This window comes from Apium graveolens, chromosome 7 (genome assembly GCF_009905375.1).
Source record: "Apium graveolens cultivar Ventura chromosome 7, ASM990537v1, whole genome shotgun sequence".
Taxonomy (NCBI): Eukaryota; Viridiplantae; Streptophyta; class Magnoliopsida; order Apiales; family Apiaceae; genus Apium; species Apium graveolens.
In genome coordinates, this window is record NC_133653.1 from 112,585,489 (window position 1) to 112,603,915 (window position 18,427).

Consider the following 18,427-nt stretch of genomic DNA (forward strand, 5'->3'; position numbering starts at 1 on the left):
AGTGCAAGGAGTGCCAACTCTTCAGCAATGTATCCCGAATAAGCCCAGTCCTACCATCCTCAGTCCTGTCACCTATCCCCTTCGCTGTTTGGGGTATTGATATCATGGGACCATTCCCTCGAGCAAAAGGAGATCTAAGGTACCTACTAGTCTCTATTGATTACATGACAAAATGGGTTGAAGCAAAAGCAATGAGGACAATCAATCAGCAAGACTGCATAAAGTTTATGGACAACATTTTGATGAGGTTCGGGATACCACGAGTCCTAGTATCAGACAATGGACCTCAATTCATTGGATCAGAGTTCGAGTCCTACCTCCAAGACCGCGGGATTAAGCACAAAAAATCATCAGTGGCATATCCCCAAGGAAATGGCCAAGTAGAAGTAACGAATAGAATCCTGCTCCGAGGTATCGAGAAAAGACTCAAAGAAAGCAAAAGCAAGTGGCCAGAAGAACTACCAAGCGTACTTTGGTCCTACAGGACAAGCCCAAGGACAAGCACAGGAGAAACTCCATTCAAACTAGCTTATGGAACAGAAGCAATGCTCCCTATTGAAGTAGGCTCTCCTTCCCACAGAGCAATAAACTTTGAAGAAGAAGCAAATGAAGAAGGACTCAAAACAAACATGGAACTAATTGATGAGGTCCGGGACCAAGCTGTGGTAAGAATGGAGAAGTACAAGGAGAAAACAAGAGAACATTTCAGTAAGAAGTCAAGAGTCAAAAACTTCCAAGTTGGAGACCTAGTCCTTCGAGACACTGAAGCATCAGATCCCACAAACACCGGAAAGTTAATGCCCAAATGGGAAGGACCATACAAAATCAAAGAAGTCCTCAGGCCAGGAACCTACAAGCTCTCGAACATGGATGACTCAGAAGTGCCAAACACTTGGCATGGACTAAGGCTAAGGAAATACTATCAGTAGTACAGCAAACAAAGCAACCAAAAACTTGTAGCCAATATGGCAAGTAACCAAAATGTTTCTCCTTCTATATTGTATGAATGATCAATGAAAAGCTTTCTTTTTAACTTGAATATTTTCCAAAAGCAACCACTAATCCGGACAAGCCATTAGTCAGGACTAGAGCAACCAACTTTTATTTAGAATTAATTTTCTAACTTAAAGCAACCACTAGTCCGGACAAGCTATCAGTCAGGACTAGAACAATCAACTTACCACTAGTCCGGACAAGCCATTAGTCAGGACTAGAGCAACCAACTTTTACTTAGAATTAATTTTCTAACTTAAAGCAACCACTAGTCCGGACAACCTATCAGTCAGGACTAGAACAATCAACTTATCACTAGTCCGGACAACCTATTAGTCAGGACTAGAGCAACCAACTTTTACTTGGAATTAATTTTCTAACTTAAAGCAACCACTAGTCCGGACAAGCTATCAGTCAGGACTAGAACAATCAACTTATCACTAGTCCGGACAACCTATTAGTCAGGACTAGAGCAACCAACTTTTACTTGGAATTAATTTTCTAACTTAAAGCAACCACTAGTCCGGACAAGCTATCAGTCAGGACTAGAACAATCAACTTATCACTAGTCCGGACAAGCTATTAGTCAGGACTAGAGCAACCAAATTTTACTTAGAATTCATTTTCTATCTAAAAGTCCTCCACTAGTCCGGACAAGAAGATTAGTCAGGACTACAGCAAAATTCAACTTGGGAAGATATTCTAAGGCAAAAACAAACTACAGAAGAAAAGTAAAATAGCGTCAAAGAAAGCATTCATTACAAATTCAACGGCCTCAAACAAGCACGGACCAAAGTACAAAAAATATTACAAGAACCAAATATTATCAAGTCTCAAATCAGTAGCAGTAGCAGTTTTACAAATCAAATATAGATCAGGACTCCGGAGCACGGGGAGGCAGGAAACTGGGGCAAGGACCGTCGAACGGCTCCGGTTCACCTAGTCCAAGCTCAATATCTTCCTTGGCTTTGATAAACTCAGACACGAAACTATCCCAATCAGCCTCCGGACTCGTCTTGATATGCCTCTCAGCAACCAACCAGCATCGAGCTATCTCCGGAGCACCAGCATTGGCGAGAGCTCTATCATACTCCTCAGATCTCTTAAATTCTTCAATAACCTGGGCCTCCGGACGAACAACAGACATTTGCCTCCGGAGCTCAACCAACTCGGATTTTAGGTCGGATACCTCCTTCTCCGCGTTATCAGCCCGGATAGTCACTTCATTCAGATGCTTATTCAGTCCGGAGAGGGAATTGTCTTTTACAATTATCTGGTCCCGGAGCTGACTAATCTCCGAATCCTTATCAGCAATGGTACTCCGGGAGATTTTCAGTTCATTGTAGGCCAGAGAAGCTGATCCAGCCATATACCCACCAAGCTGCAAAAAATGGAAAAGCTCAGAAAAATATTCTAAGGCAAATAAAAGCAAGAAACAAGAACAGAAAGAAAATACCTGACCCCAGAGACGGGAACACTCCTTCATTGTGGCATCAAATCCGGACTCATTCATCTTACTCCACTGAGATTGAGTCGGAATCCCAGCCATGAAGCGAGCCACCTTTTCCTCCAGCCCCGGAACAACTTCATCCGGACTATCCGATTCAACAGCTTTCCCTTTTCCAGCCCCGGACCCAGAGCCAGCTTCATAATTTTCAGCCCTAGGAGGCTTCGACCCAAGAGTCCGGAGCCTCTTCCTTCTCCGCCCAGAATCAACGCCCGGAATCTCCCCAATAGGACCCAAATCCTCAAGATTGTCAAATTCATTATCCAACTCAACATTATTCTCCGGAGTAGACTGGTTCACATGAACTTCAGGCTCCGGATTTGGGACGGCATTGCTTTGTGACCCCTCCTCGACCGAGGCGTTCGATCCGGAGCCAGTAACAGCATTCTTCTTCGGTAACTTGAAAGCCTTGCCCAGACCTTTCAGAGCATCACTGTAGGCTGAAGACGACATGTCCGGATTGTAATGAGGCAAACCTGCAAAGGAACAAAGAAAAAACACAAGTCAAAACTGGTACGGAATCAAGACAAATAAAGATATACAACAAAAATATAGAAGGTCCGGACAAAAAGAGAAACTACTTACACCCTATTCTATGCATAGTCCTATACATCATAAAGGTATCCCGGGTCATTTGAAAACCCAAGCATTCACAAAATGCAAATATCATCCGGAGCGCATCTCCCCGGAGAACATCCCTTCGGAACCTAGTCCGGACTCCGTCGGCAGCTATATAAGGAAGATAAAACAAATCTAAGCCCCTCAGCATGATAAGCTCTCCATTCCAATGCTTCAAAGAAGATTGCTGAATCACTGGCCTATAAGAGCCCCCGTAACCGCACTCAGCAGCCCGGAACCGAAGCTCATAAAGAGGAGTCTGTCCGGACCGGACCAAATGAAATAAGTGATGCCATAGCTTAAAAGTGGGCTGAACTTTAAACTTATTACAGGAAGCAATAAACCAAGTCATCCATTTTATACCGTTGGGCGTAATCTGCATCGGAGAAACCTTATATATATACTTGCACAGGTGCTTGAGGAACAAGTGCCAGTGCGGGTTCCATCCGGACCGGAGATGCTCCAGCCATACCGGAACAAACCCATCAGCCGGCCTATGATAAATCCTTTCCTCCGGAGTCGGCCACCTCCACTCAATCCGTCGATCCAGCTGAAAGGCAGCCCGGATGGAAGAATCCTGCGCCTCATGGTCCAAAGCGGCGTATTCCTCCCTCAACTCATAGGGCTCCTTAGCCGCTATACTCCCAGCAAATTTCCTATCCAGCTCTTCCTGATTATAAGGCCCCGGATTCGCGTTCGGCTGCCTAGCGTATCCGGACCTAATGCTCCTATAGTAAAAGCTATCCTCAATTTCTTCACTCTTAGTAACGAAATACCCGAGGTTCTCAACCCAGAGCCCCTCCGGACTACACGGTACTTTTCTGGAGGAGATCTTAGCAACTGAAAGCTTCGTTATGGCCTCGGAGTCCGAAGTAGAAGCTTTCTTACCCATTTCAACCCGCTCAGAATCAGCAGAAGACTCAGAACCTGAACTAGATGGCCCCGGATAACAAGTTATGTAGGCCTTGGCAAGAGCTTTAGTCCGGACCATAAACCTAAAACAAGTGACAAAGGTTAGTCTAAAACTCCTACAGGTTATTTATCTTGAAAGCTACATGGTCCGGACTACCCTACGATTCATTTTAATTACAAGTTAAAATCGACAGTCCGGAGACCCAACAAAGAAAACACCCCTAAACAAACGCTCCAGACTGCAAAAACCCCGAAGCTATTACTCCGAACTCAAACAACACACAAACACAAACGCAAACCAATTGCAAATTCCAAAACCTAGCCTATTAGTCCGGACTAAGTATCCAAGTCCGGACCCTAACATAAAACCCTAATTCCATAAACAATATCAATACAGAATCAAAAACTAAAACATGCCCACAAACACATATATATACACATACATACAGCAAAACAACAACAACGAAACGCAAGAACACATAAACAATACAACCAAACAATGAGGAAAACGGAAGAATCAAAGTAAAGACACAAACAGGGAAATATAGCAAAACTTACGAGACTGATATAACGGAGCGACTGGGGACGACCAATAATCAACCACAGGCCAAGCTACAGCGACAGGTAACGACGGCAAGAACGGCAAAGAAAGACCTCGAGAGAAAGAAATAAAAACAAAGAAGAATTGAAGAAGCAATAAAAAGAAAACAAAGAAGGCAGCGCCTCCTTTTATAGGGGGTAAAAAACTAAAAAACCATGCCACGTGGCACGATCCCAGCCGCCCATCACGAGCAGTCATTATTGAAGAGTCATTATTACAGCACGTCTTTTGAAAAAGACAACTGTAACAATTCAAATAATTGGGGGGAAATTCCCCAAAACCGTTTCAACTTCCAAGTCCGGACTACATAAATCAACGAAATCCGGACTGGGGGGCAAGAAAAGCTCAACTCCTGCTAAAGACGACAACCTTAGTCCCGATTCGCTGAACTCAACGAACTCCGGACTGGGGGCCAAGAAAAGCTCAACTCCTGCTAAAGACGACAACCTTAGTCCTGATTCGCTGAACTCAACGAACTCCGGACTGGGGGGCAAGAAAAGCTCAACTCCTGCTAAAGACGACAACCTTAGTCCTGATTCGCTGAACTCAACGAAATCCGGACTGGGGGGCAAGAAAAGCTCAACTCCTGCTAAAGACGACAACCTTAGTCCCGATTCGCTGAACTCAACGAACTCCGGACTGGGGGCCAAGAAAAGCTCAACTCCTGCTAAAGACGACAACCTTAGTCCTGATTCGCTGAACTCAACGAACTCCGGACTGGGGGGCAAGAAAAGCTCAACTCCTGCTAAAGACAACAACCTTAGTCCTGATTCGCTGAACTCAACGAACTCCAGACTGGGGGGCAAGAAAAGCTCAACTCCTGCTAAAGACGACAACCTTAGTCCTGATTCGCTGAACTCAACGCACTCCGGACTGGGGGGCAAGAAAAGCTCAACTCCTGCTAAAGACGACAACCTTAGTCCTGATTCGCTGAACTCAACGAACTCCGGACTTGGGGCCAAGAAAAGCTCAACTCCTGCTAAAGACAACAACCTTAGTCCTGATTCGCTGAACTCAACGAACTCCGGACTAGGGAGCAAGAAAAGCTCACCTCCTGCTAAAGACAACAACCTTAGTCCTGATTCGCTGAACTCAACGAACTCCGGACTGGGGGCCAAGAAAAGCTCAACTCCTGCTAAAGACAACAACCTTAGTCCTGATTCGCTGAACTCAACGAACTCCGGACTAAGGAGCAAGAAAAGCTCACCTCCTGCTAAAGACAACAACCTTAGTCCTGATTCGCTGAACTCAACGAACTCCGGACTGGGGGCCAAGAAAAGCTCAACTCCTGCTAAAGACGACAACCTTAGTCCTGATTCGCTGAACTCAACGAACTCCGGACTGGGGGGCAAGAAAAGCTCAACTCCTGCTAAAGACAACAACCTTAGTCCTGATTCGCTGAACTCAACGAACTCCGGACTGGGGGGCAAGAAAAGCTCAACTCCTGCTAAAGACGACAACCTTAGTCCTGATTCGCTGAACTCAACGCACTCCGGACTGGGGGGCAAGAAAAGCTCAACTCCTGCTAAAGACGACAACCTTAGTCCTGATTCGCTGAACTCAACGAACTCCGGACTGGGAGGCAAGAAAATCTCAAGTTCTTTTAACAAAACAATCAAAAACTCATGTTCTACAAACATAACCAAATTCACTCCCCCATCCAGAAAATCTGCATAAGGGAGTGGGGGGCACATGATAGTCCATATGGCTCCTGGGAGAACCACCCCCAGGCCTTCAGCTCCATACAGCTCCTGGGAGGCCTACTCCTAGGCTCCTAACTCCACACAGCTCCTGGGAGAACTACTCCTAGGCCTTCAGCTCCATACAGCTCCTAGGAGGCCTACTCCTAGGCTCCTAACTCCACACAGCTCCTGGGAGAACTACTCCTAGGCCTTCAGCTCCATACAGCTCCTGGGAGGCCTACTCCTAAGCTCCTAACTCCGTGCAGCTCCGGGAATGCCTACTCCTAGGCTCATAACTCTACGCAGCTCCTGGAAGGGATACTCCCGCACACTACCACTCCCGACCAGCTTAGTCCCGTAAGCGAAACCCTGATAAATCCCAACACGTGAGACGTTGGCCCAAGCACGTGACGGGGACAACTGTCACACATCAATCATGGGAATAATCAGGCCACGTGTCAGAGGATCCTCAAAACATTCCTCGACCAGTCCCGCGCTGACGCGTGTAAAGCATCCACTCCCGCCAGGTGCCCTCCGCTCCCAGAACCAATGGCTACGATTCAAAGGTACCAACCCCAAAACCCTACCCTTGAGCTATAAATAGCCCAAGAAGGTGAGGTTTTGGGGTTAATCATTTCTTTCACACTCATATACACACACAGCCACCTCGCATTCATATTCATCCTCATCTTCCCAAAAAGCTAGTTCTTACTCTCACGCCGGAGGCGCCGCGGGACTCCAACCCCCCTTCCGGTGTTATTTTGTAGGAACCCAACCACAGCTACACCTCTACAGCGGCGAAAGATCCAGGACGGCGTCGAAGGAGCAGCCCCGCCACCAGGAGTTATCAGGCAACATGATCTATCATTTTAGAGTGTCTTAAAGGGCCATTATTTTGGTCTTTAATATTTTTTTGTGCTATCTAGGTCATTTTCTCATAAAAGAACTGATACTGAGAAATATTATACGAAGTACAAAAAGAAAGGTTTTAGAAGCCTAACTACTATAAGTTCTCACAGTAGTCACATCGTACAATTTTGTAACAGATACCCACAAGCTACATTAATACAGCAACACACAATGACATATACACAATAAAATTGCTAACTAAACGTCATCACAATGAATTTAACAATATTGTACTGACATTTTAATACGAGAACCCTGAAATTAGACCGAGACATTGTCAATTCCATATACAACAAGGTTAAATCACCTTACAATCATAGATATCAGTTTTAAACGATCATTGAGTATAAATTGTTTCCAATGTATTTTTCGCACGCTTTAACTGAATTATATGGGGATATACACTTTATATCTAACAAAACATGGGAAAACTGAAATTTCAAAAATTACGTACATTGTATTCTGAAACATTATTAGAAAATTGATGTATCTCGCACGGGTTATGCTAGTCTATATAAGTAAATTATACTCACTCCGTCCCACTGGGATGTTTATGTTCACTATTTGCACGTATTTCGAGACTCTTATAAAGTATAGTTTCATAATATTTTTTTTAATTTTATTTTTGAATAAAAGTTTTAACAGAAAAAAAATTAAAAAATAATTGTGGAAGCATACTTTAAACGAGTATTGAAAGGCGTGCCAAAAAGTAAGGTAAAGAATTGAGTGGGATTGAGGGAGTATTTGTATATAGATTTATGATCTAAGTCTGTTTCGTAGAAAATTATTAATTTCAGAAAAGGTATTATTTAAAATATATTAATTCATATAGGTTTTACCGTATTTAAAATATGTGAAAAATAATAATAGAAATAAACGACATCCGAGAGAGGAAGATACTAAACGGGCCCTTAAATGGACTAATATCTTTAACCCAATACCAAAAATTAGGGCCAGATCTTGATTCAACGCTTCGTCTCATGTCATTTGGGACATTCGAGGGTTTAACCAGTATTAACAATGGCGATGCTGCAATTTTGCAACAGAGCAGCCAAAAGTTTCATACTTTCCGCCGACAAAACCGTCACCGCCGCCACTTTCACATCCCTCTCTTCATCAATTTCGCCGGAATTATGCGGAAGAGGCGACAAGAAAACAAAGAGTGGAAAAAGATTCAAAGGCTCCTATGGAAACTCAAGGCCCAAGAAAGAGAAGAAAATCGAGAGAATCAAGGACAAAGTTGAGGTCCCCAGGTCCACTCCTTGGCCACTCCCTTTTAAACTCATTTGAAATGTTTTATCGTATTTTGTAGTTTCTTTATTTACCGACATTGTTTGTTGGTGTTTTGTTATCGGAATATTGTACATTTCACTTGATGTTTCCAAAATAATTACTTCGGCTGGGACGGTGAACTCTTTTTTGTTTTTATCGGTATTGTTATATATATATATTTGATTGCATTGTTATAGTATGTGTCTATTGAGGGGTGGGGGGGGGGGTAAAGATGACCCCGTATTTTTGGCGAGGGGGAGGGGGTTAAGGAGCATTAGATACAAGTATATGGGTTTAATATGTTATACTATAGGATTTGATGAGAATCGTTGCAGCAGTTTTTATTATATAATATATTAAATGATTGATGTTTCTTTGTTGAAAGTTGATATAATTTATTAGAGGAATTGATAGTCTTTGTCCATTTTCTTTTGCTTTTGTTTATAAGTATATATGAAGTTTAGAGTAGTGGGGGAATATATATTCATAGTTTTGTACCCATGATCTTGTCGTAGGTTATGTGATGGATTACCCTTTTCCGTTATGTTTCTGTGAATTAAGTTTTTATGGTGCCACAACCTCTTATTCCTTTTATGATATCCAATATATAGGATTATTAACTAATCTAATAAGGAGCGTGACTATTGAAGAAAGTATACTTTGTAGGAATCCAGCAGTTCAATGCCTACGATTCTTTTTCCCTTTTTATGAATTTTCGATTCACTCGATTTGCTATAGAATGACTTGATCATTCTTGAAGCACCAATTATAGGTAGAAACTACAATATGGTGTTTGTTGATATTGTTGGCTCCTCCTGCCAATGAGCTGCTATCCGGGTTTTGGTATCAGGTTGATATGTCATTTAAATTAATGCGAGGCTACACCTTTTTGCTCTATTGTAGAAAATTGGATGCATTAAGCAGTTAAAGGGTAACGAGTGGAGGTTCCATGTACCATATATGAAGGCAGTGGGAAGTGGGATGTGTAAGAGTTGCTTGCAATTTCTTTATCTTGACTTAAAAAAATTGTTATATAGCTCGATCTTGATGTCTATTCTTTTAGCCATTCTGAAAGTACTAAATACCATCAAAAGATTAGAAAACAGGATTCACCGATAATCTTGGGATTGAGATACTATATTTCTGTCACTTTTTTAAAGAGGATGAGAGCATTAAATAGCATCATATGATTAAGAAGACAGGATTCATCGATAATTTTGGGATTGAAATAGTATATTTGTGTCACTCTATCTTTAGAGGAGCAACGACTATTGGGAGAAATTCTGATACGTTGTCTTTTCTGTCGATGGTATAGGCTCATGTCATTGAGCCGATATAAAGACCGAGGTCAGTAGGGGATACCAATGAGTGTGAAATTGCACCTTTTTTCTTGCATATTTATCAAGTTCCTGTAATATGAAAAAACAAGAACAAAGAAACAACGCTGATCAGGTTTATAATTATCTGCTGCAGTTTAAGTAGTATCCTTGGGTTATAGCTTATAGGTATCTACGGCAGTTAAATTAGTATCCATTATATTATGGTTTAATCTGACCTTTTTTTGTGTTATTTAGCAAGAGTTGGAACATTGAGCCACTCATGACGGCACTATGGGCTCTACTTATTTACACACCTAGAAAGAGTTAGTGTAATTATACTAAACAACCCTAGCAAGAGTCTTCGGTCTATCAAAACTACTCTCAATGTTTTTGAGATGATAGTTTTTGAATAAAACCAAGCAGTACACTATGATTTTATATAAAAGTGTTTTGGTGATACAATAATTAATTTTTCTAGAGTGATGGATTGAAACTCTATTTTCTAGTAGATAGTAGTATCTCCGTGATCTCGAATACTATCTATATAGAGCACACTTAGGTGTTTACTTGGTAGGTAGGTCATAAGAATTACTTGCTGCTTGTTAGTATAAGATTGACCAAGAGCTCGTGAAAAAGAATGTCATACAGTCCAGATGCATTCAGTTGTAGGGTTATTCTAAACAACTCTATTGACATTACTCTATCTACTCTTGTTTAAAGAGTAGTACCTGTTGTACTCCATCCAGTCATTGTGAATTGGATGTTTTAGTCTGTTTTTCTGATAGTTTTATGTCCATTCTCAACCTCAGAGAAAACAACAAACTAAGTTTCCCCTGTTAGAAAAGGATAAAGTCCTCTGTACATGACATAGGAGTGATATCCTTTATTTGGTAATCATGACCTGGGGCTGGATTTCGTATCCTCCATGCTAGAAAAAACACATTTAGTGTAGCTCTACTGGTAGTCTTGTACCATTTATTTGAGTAAAAATTTTCTAGAGGTTGAGGCCATGTGGAGCACTTTATAAAATTTTAAAAATAGGAAGAATAAGAGAGTCATCAGGGTCTAATCTAGTCACAAGGCCCATGGGCAGTGTTCACCACCAATTAACGGCTTTAAATTTATCCAATGTAATACTAAAAGTATCAGTCCATATGGTGAGTGTAATTAGTGGTGTCCTACAATTTGAGTAATGGGCTGTAAGTTGAACAGCATCAGCAATAAATTGGCCTCATGAAGAATTTGTAGACTTCATTTTTGGCCTTGTAGTTATATCACATAGTGTTGTATTTTTGAGTGCTGCTCGTATCGTTTCAAACTACTAGAGAATAAACTAGAAGTTGGCTTGTTTAATTTAATGCTTTATAATTGAACACAAAATCCAATTGGTTGCACAAATTCGGGCGCTTGTTCATTTAAGTGTCTGACCTGTTGAGCATGTGAATTAAGCCTTCGTTGCATCCTTTTAAAAATGACATCTGTTATTCAAATTTGACAACATTTTAAATCTTTCTTCCAAAGCTCAAGGAAATGCAGAATTTGAGAAAGTAAAGCATCACTGAGAACTGAGAAGTGTTAAACCTAGTTTTCCTCTAATTATTCAAAACCATATAATGTGGTTTTCATATTTATATAATATGTTGGATTGTGTTCAATTACAAACCCTCGTGGATACACTACATGTGCAGCTGTGCAGGTAGAATTAACCAAATACTTTGAAATTAAAGAAATTAAAGTCACGTTCAAAATTAGTGACATTTCAATACTCTTCAAACAGTCAACAAAGTGGCCCAATTGAGCACCTCTAAAGTAACACAAGACAGCCGTTTAGGTACAGTTTCTTTAATGGTCTTATCTTTTTTTCTCCCTCAATTTTTTGAGTTAATAAATACTAAAAATGACAATTCTCTTATATTCTGCTAAATATATTATTATTATTCAAAATATTCTTCTAAAATTTTTACAACATTTTCACTAAATTTTTTGAAATCAACTAATCATTATAATATTTTTCAAAAACTTCTACTTTCTCTTTAAATAAAGTTACCGTTTAGATATTCTCTTAACTTTCTTTTTTTAGTACTATTTCTTCACCTCCTGAAATCAACTTATATGTTGTTTTTCTAAAATTTTCCTTTAACATTTTGTTTATGAAATCTTATAAAGAAATATTTATCATCATTCGTAATATTCTTCTAAATTTTATACAACATTTTCCATTAAAATTTCTGAAATTAACTTACCATCATATTATTCTCGTGAAATTTCTTCTTTCACTTCTAATCATATTACCATCTTGATATTTTTTTAAATTTCTTTATTTATTACTATTTCTCCTCTTTCCCCTAAAATAGTTTACTGTATTACATTTTCCTAAAACTTTTCTATTAAATTTTAGGTAATCAAATATTACAAAGATAAATATTTATAAATATTATTTCTCAATATTTTTTAAAATTATTATCATTATATTATTATTTATATAAAGTAGAAGACGATGGTTTATAAAGTAGATATGATGGCGGTGATGTGGCGACTTTCATACCTTTCAATCTATTTATGTAATTTTCTCATACTTTTATTTTATTAAACAGAAAAATCTTATATTTATTATTGGCTAATAGATAATATAATTTTATGATATTAGATTTGTGAATGAGAGAGCGACTCAAACATGTTTAACGAAAAAAAGGCTTTTTAATTTTTTTGATTTATTATATTTATTTTAATTCATAATTTCAGAATACCAATCAGATAAGAAATACAAAAAATGAAACATTATTTTGAAAGGCCGCTTCGAAACGCGAGGAAATTATCCAAAATATTATGTTCTTAAACTTATTTACAAAATACTAGCATTTTTAAAGTTATATTCAAAAATACTATTTGTTAAGTTTCATTTTCAAAAATACGATTTGCAACCTGTCATGCAACTTAATTTCCAATTTTGAAAAGATTGATTTCAAGATTGCATTTGTTACGTTTTAAATTTGCAACCATAAAATCAATTTTGAGAAAAATGAACAAAAGTTGCAGGATATATTGCAGAGGTTACACATCATATTTTTGAAAATAAAACTTAAAAAAAGTGTATTTTTGAAAATAAGTTTAAAAATGACAGTATTTTTAAAATATTTTTTAAAAAATAAGGTATTTTTGAAAAAACTTCCATGAAATTACGCACTTCGGAGTTCATCATGATAACAATTTTATGGCTTATCTGAAAACCTTAAGGAAAATTTGGAAGGATCATCTATTAATATTTGAAGGCTTTTGTTAGGTGAAAAATGCTCTAAGCCATAATTCTGATTTGTTGGGATTTGCATGGCATCAGGATATGTCGTCAGGACGAATACAGTCATCAGGATATGACTGGGTATCGACATTACAAAAAAAATCAAGATATACTGATTTATACAATCCCAATAATTAAGGAGTAGTTTAGTTGTCGGTTCCTGATTTGTAGGAACGTAGCTGTTAATTGAGATATTTATAAAATCAAGATAATCATCTTTTGAACATATATTTTGAACATAGATTTAATTGATCTGATAGTGAGAGTGAATGTTATGCTCTAATGGCAAATCATAAAAAAACATCTATGCTGCTGAAAAGGTATCTATGACTGTTTTTTCTGTGAATACTGATTACATTTCTGAGCTTAAAACCTTTATGAAATTATTGCATGTTAACTTCAAAAATAAATCCTTTAAAATGATAAGCTTGTTTTTGAGAATACTGAACTGAAAAAGAGAAATAATCATTTAGAAGCTGAGTTAATCTATATGCATGAAATTAAGGCTGCTTGTGACAAGGCTAAGCATAATGAAACTCAGATAAATATCAATTATTCCTTGTTAGAAGAAGTTCTAGAAAAGGAAAGGCGGATTTTTAAAACATGGATTAGTTCAGGTAAAAAGGCTCGTAGCTTAATAACAGACAAGAATTGGGAAAAGTGTTTAGGCAACAATGAACATAGTGATAAAAATTCTGACAAAAATATCACTAACACCACCCATTTTGAATTTGTTAGCACTGCTGAAGATGAACCTAAGTCATTTTTTGAAAAAGAATCTACTTCTAGAAATCCTGAAAAGAAGGAAGTTGAGATAAAAAAACTAAAAAGAAAGGCAAAAATATAGGACTTTTATCAAAGGGACAACTGAAAAAAGAAATTAAGTGAGGTGAATGGTAAACCATATATTCAGGGTTCTAAAAGAAGTAGAAATGGAAAACAGGGAATTAATAAAGTAATAAATATATTCTTGATGCTCCCAGAAAGACCTGCTTTAAATGTGGTAATACTAATCGTATTGCTATTGATTGCAGGATAATTAAAAAGAAGGCAACTATTATTCCTGAGTCTGATGTTAGGGATAGATTAGTATTTTATAAGTCAAAAAATCCTTGTTTTCATTGTGATAGTGTATGGAATTCAATTTATACTTGTAGTGAGTATCATAATTTGTATCGCAACTATTATGATCCTCTATCCAAGTTCGATAAAATTGCAAATTCTGTTAGCACTACTTGTTATTCCCTAACAATCTAACAACAGAATTACAGAAGGGCTTTGAATGGAATTCTTGTTTCTTTTGGAAAATTTAGAATCTCTTTACGAATATATATACCAGTGTTTGAATAAGTTAGGTTCAGATAAGAAGTATTCAAGTATTCAAAATATAAAGTAATTAAATAAAGCTGTTTAAAAACTTTGTGGTGGATTGATATTTTCACCAGAGATATATATAAATGTAGAAGATCTCTGTGTTGCAAAAGCACACAGCTGCTTACAATAGTTCTTACAAACTAAACTTGAGAGTGCTAAAAGATACAGCTTACAGATGCTCTCTTGTTCTTGCTTGTGTTGACCGTGTCAATCAAAAATTAACTTTTTGCTACACTTGATTTATATATCACCAAGTTACATATGTAATAAGACGAAACGTAAATCTATTATTTAGGTCTAATCACATGTTTCTTCATTTCTATGTCCCATAAAATCCAGATAGATACAACATCTTTGAATGTCCCTGTTTTGCATGGAAATGGAAATGCTTCTTGATCTTCATAAACCTGATTACAGGCTGCCACATTCCTTTTATATACAATCAACCCATGTGATTGTCTAGTCGCTTTCAACTGCTATTTGAATCTGTCATCCATTGATACTCAACTTGGATTATCTGTTGAGTCTCTTATGGATCATCCGTTGAAAGTGCCTTGAGTCATCCGTTGAGTGCTATGCAGTTTATCCGTTGATAGTGTTTCCTCAACAGTTGATACTCTTTCACTTATGCAGAATTACAAGACATCATCTATTTATAATTAGCCAACCTATTTTGCATATCTTGCTAGTAGTCAACATGACTTGGAATTTTTAACAACTTCTAAACCTCTAAGATATTATAGTATATAGGAATGTGCTACAGACTTATGTAAAACGTAAGCTACTCCATCACTTGATGGTTACAAAAATCATTTAACTTATCTACTTAGAGTATTTTGTCAAGTTATCATCAAGCATACAACATATTTCTAACAATCTCCCCCAATTTATGTCTAATATAATAATAGACATAAATTCAGGTTAACTTGATGATAACAAAATGCCCTAATTAAAATTAAGACTGTAAGCAGTAGATAAATTGCAAAATGCTTCAATTAAGGTTTGAACAAAGGAAGTTGAGTGTAGTTACATGTCATTTCAATATGCTCCTCTAGTCTGAGCTGATTATTTCTTTCTCCTTGAATCCCTAGTCATCTTTCTCAGTCTTTTGTCATTCTCCTCAATTAGGTGTTGGAGTTGTCTAAAGAATTCAATTTCATTTCCATCATTGAGATCTGGCATCTCCTGCATTTCTTTGAGTGTATCATTGTTTGATATTTGTAATTATCTTCAAGTCTGAATAATCTTCTGACACTCTTTTCATCTCTGAACTCCATCATCCAATAAGGTCTCGAATCACTGTATCACCATTGTATGGAATAATTAAAACTCTAAGCAGTGCATTTGGATTTCTCCAGCTTTGTCTTATTTGGCTAATCTTGCTAAGTACTTCAGATTTGGCAGCTTTGGTGAAGCCAAAATCCCTTTTCATTGCAGAAAACACCTTCACAAGAACATTATGGCTTTCATTGAGAATTATGTGTAAAGGCCAAGTGATCTCCTTGCCTCCCTTATATTTAAACATCAATCTTTCTGGCAGCTTGTTTTAAGCATCAATTCCCCTTACTTCATCTAGCTCATCCAAGAAAAGATTGATATATGAGAATTCTTTGATGTCACAGATGAATAGCTGATCATCTTTATTGACTTTGGGCTTATGCTTAGAAACCACTTTAAGTTGAGGTGGATTTGACTTGACTTTTACACTTCTCTTCCTTAGATTTCTCTTTTAGTGGGAAGTGGTAGATTGAATTCAGGTAAAGGCAAACTATCCCAATCTATGGGTTCATCCTTGGGTAAGGTAGGCTCACCATGAAAGTTGATGCCTGGATGAACCTTGAATTCAACAGGTTCCTCAATGGACATAGTTGGTTGACTTGTTGTTGTAGATTGAACGTGATCAGTTTCCCTTTCAGAAGGACTAGCTGGCCTTTTTGCATTAGCTTTCTTTCTAATCCCCTTTACCCACTTAGGTTTCTCTTCCTTCTTCTTCGGTTCATCAGCTAAAGTCTTCTCAATTTCAGTTGAAGCAACCTGCATCTCAAGTTTCCTTTTCACTCCTTTAATGACTTGCTTCTTCCTACTTCTCTGAGCTCTAAGTCTTCTATTTTCTTCTTCCTTAGCTTCCCCAAACTGAAGCTAAACTTCATACAAATTCTGATGGTCTTGAAACTTTCATGATATGTAGAACATCGGTAGATGAAAGTTGGAACTGGCACAAGAAGCTTTCTCATCTAAATTTCAATAATCTCAATGAACTGATCAAGAAAGATTTATTAAGAGGACTACCAAACATGTACTACTCTCCTAAAGGTTTATGTGATTCTTGTCAACAAACCAAACAAAGAAGGACTTCTTTCAAAAGCAAGTCAGAATCATCCATTAAAAATCTATATAAAATGCTACACCTGGATCTTTTTGACCAAATGAACATTATATCTATCAACAAGAAAATGTTTGCCCTAGTTGTTGTTGATGAAATTACCATATTTATATGGGTATTTTTCTTGCACAGGAAAGATTAGACTCCAAATATTCTTCTAAATCACACGAGGTTAACTGAAAATGGCTCAAAATATAAAGTGCAAATACTCAGAATTGATAATGGCACATAATTCAAAAATTCCAAGATAGATGAACTATGCAGATACATAGGAATCTCTCAATAATTCTCAGCTCCTGGAACTTCTCAACAAAATGGAGTAGTGGAAAGAAAAAACAGAAGATTGATTGAAGCAGGAAGAACAATACTCGAGGAAGCAAATCTCCCAACTTATTTTTAGGCTAAAGCTGTCAATACTGCATGTTACACTCGAAATTTGACTCTCATAAATAGGCATGGATTAACTCCTTATCAAATGATCAAAGAAAAGAAACCAAGCTTGAAACATCTTCACATCTTTGGATGTAAATGCTTTGTACAGGGGTTACATCCTGAGATGCTTGGAACATTTGACAGAAAAGCAGAAGAGGGTATTTTTGTTGGATATCCATCTTCCAAAGCTTACAAAGTTTTTAATCTGAGAATAAGAACTATTGTTGAATCAAATCATGTACCTTTTAATAACAAGAAGATTCCTGGTTTTGAAGAAGACTCACATGAAGAACTAGTGTTTGCAAATGAGAAGGCAAAATCATGAATTGACTCAAATCCTGATGATCCGACAAATACTAATGACATGTCAAATCCTGACAATGATGATCCTGATATAGAATTAGTTATTAAGAATGAAAATATTGAGGGGGAGCAACATCAACACTCAATCAGTCATACCTCGAGTGAATCAGATCATGATGAAATATCATGAGAACATGATGGGTCAGGAAATACTGAGTCATATGGGAATTCTTCAAGTCATACAAATTCAACAAATGTTAGTTCATTAGGAGGAGATCATTCAACTGAGCATCATGATCAATTTGGTGAACAGTCCATAAATGGAAGCTCTACACAGTCAGGAATTGAGAGCAATGACACAGGAAGAGCTTCACATGTCAATGATTTCAATGACACATCAAATTCAGGGGGAGCATCAGGAAATAGGACTGAAATTCCAAGAGCAATTAAATGGATAAAAGATCATACTCCTGATCTCATAATTGGAGATCCTGATTCTGGTGTTCAAACTAGGATTGCAACTAAGCATGAATATTTGTATCATAATTTTCTTTTTAAGGAAGAGCCAAAGAAAGTAGAAGATGCACTCAAAGATGCTAATTGGATTACAGCTATGCAAGAAGAGTTGAATAAATTTGAAAGAAATGAGGTTTGGAAGCTTGTACCTAGAACAAAGAACAAGTTAGTAGTTGGCACAAAATGGGTTTTTAGAAACAAAACAAATCCAGATGTCACCATAATCAGGAACAAAGCTAGATTTATTGCAAAAAGATATTCTCAACAAGAGAGTATTGACTATGATGAAACCTTTGCTCCTGTGGCAAGAC

The 18,427-nt window shown here is 37.7% G+C and overlaps 2 protein-coding genes across 2 annotated transcripts; one reads left to right on the plus strand and one right to left on the minus strand.

Moving 5' to 3' along the window:
- Positions 1 to 1,867: 1,867 nt before the first annotated feature.
- Positions 1,868 to 3,158, minus strand: LOC141673967 (uncharacterized). The gene is made up of 2 exons (XM_074480693.1): positions 2,450 to 3,158; positions 1,868 to 2,374 (listed from the first exon to the last, which is right to left on the minus strand). The coding sequence occupies exons 1-2, from the start codon at positions 2,951 to 2,953 to the stop codon at positions 1,868 to 1,870; spliced, it is 1,011 nt and encodes a 336-aa protein (XP_074336794.1). The 5' UTR covers positions 2,954 to 3,158.
- Positions 3,159 to 8,136: 4,978 nt separating this feature from the next.
- Positions 8,137 to 8,634, plus strand: LOC141671943 (small ribosomal subunit protein bTHXm). Its single transcript, XM_074478398.1, has one exon. It carries the CDS (start codon positions 8,243 to 8,245, stop codon positions 8,510 to 8,512), a length of 270 nt encoding a protein of 89 aa, XP_074334499.1. The 5' UTR covers positions 8,137 to 8,242; the 3' UTR covers positions 8,513 to 8,634.
- Positions 8,635 to 18,427: the final 9,793 nt, after the last annotated feature.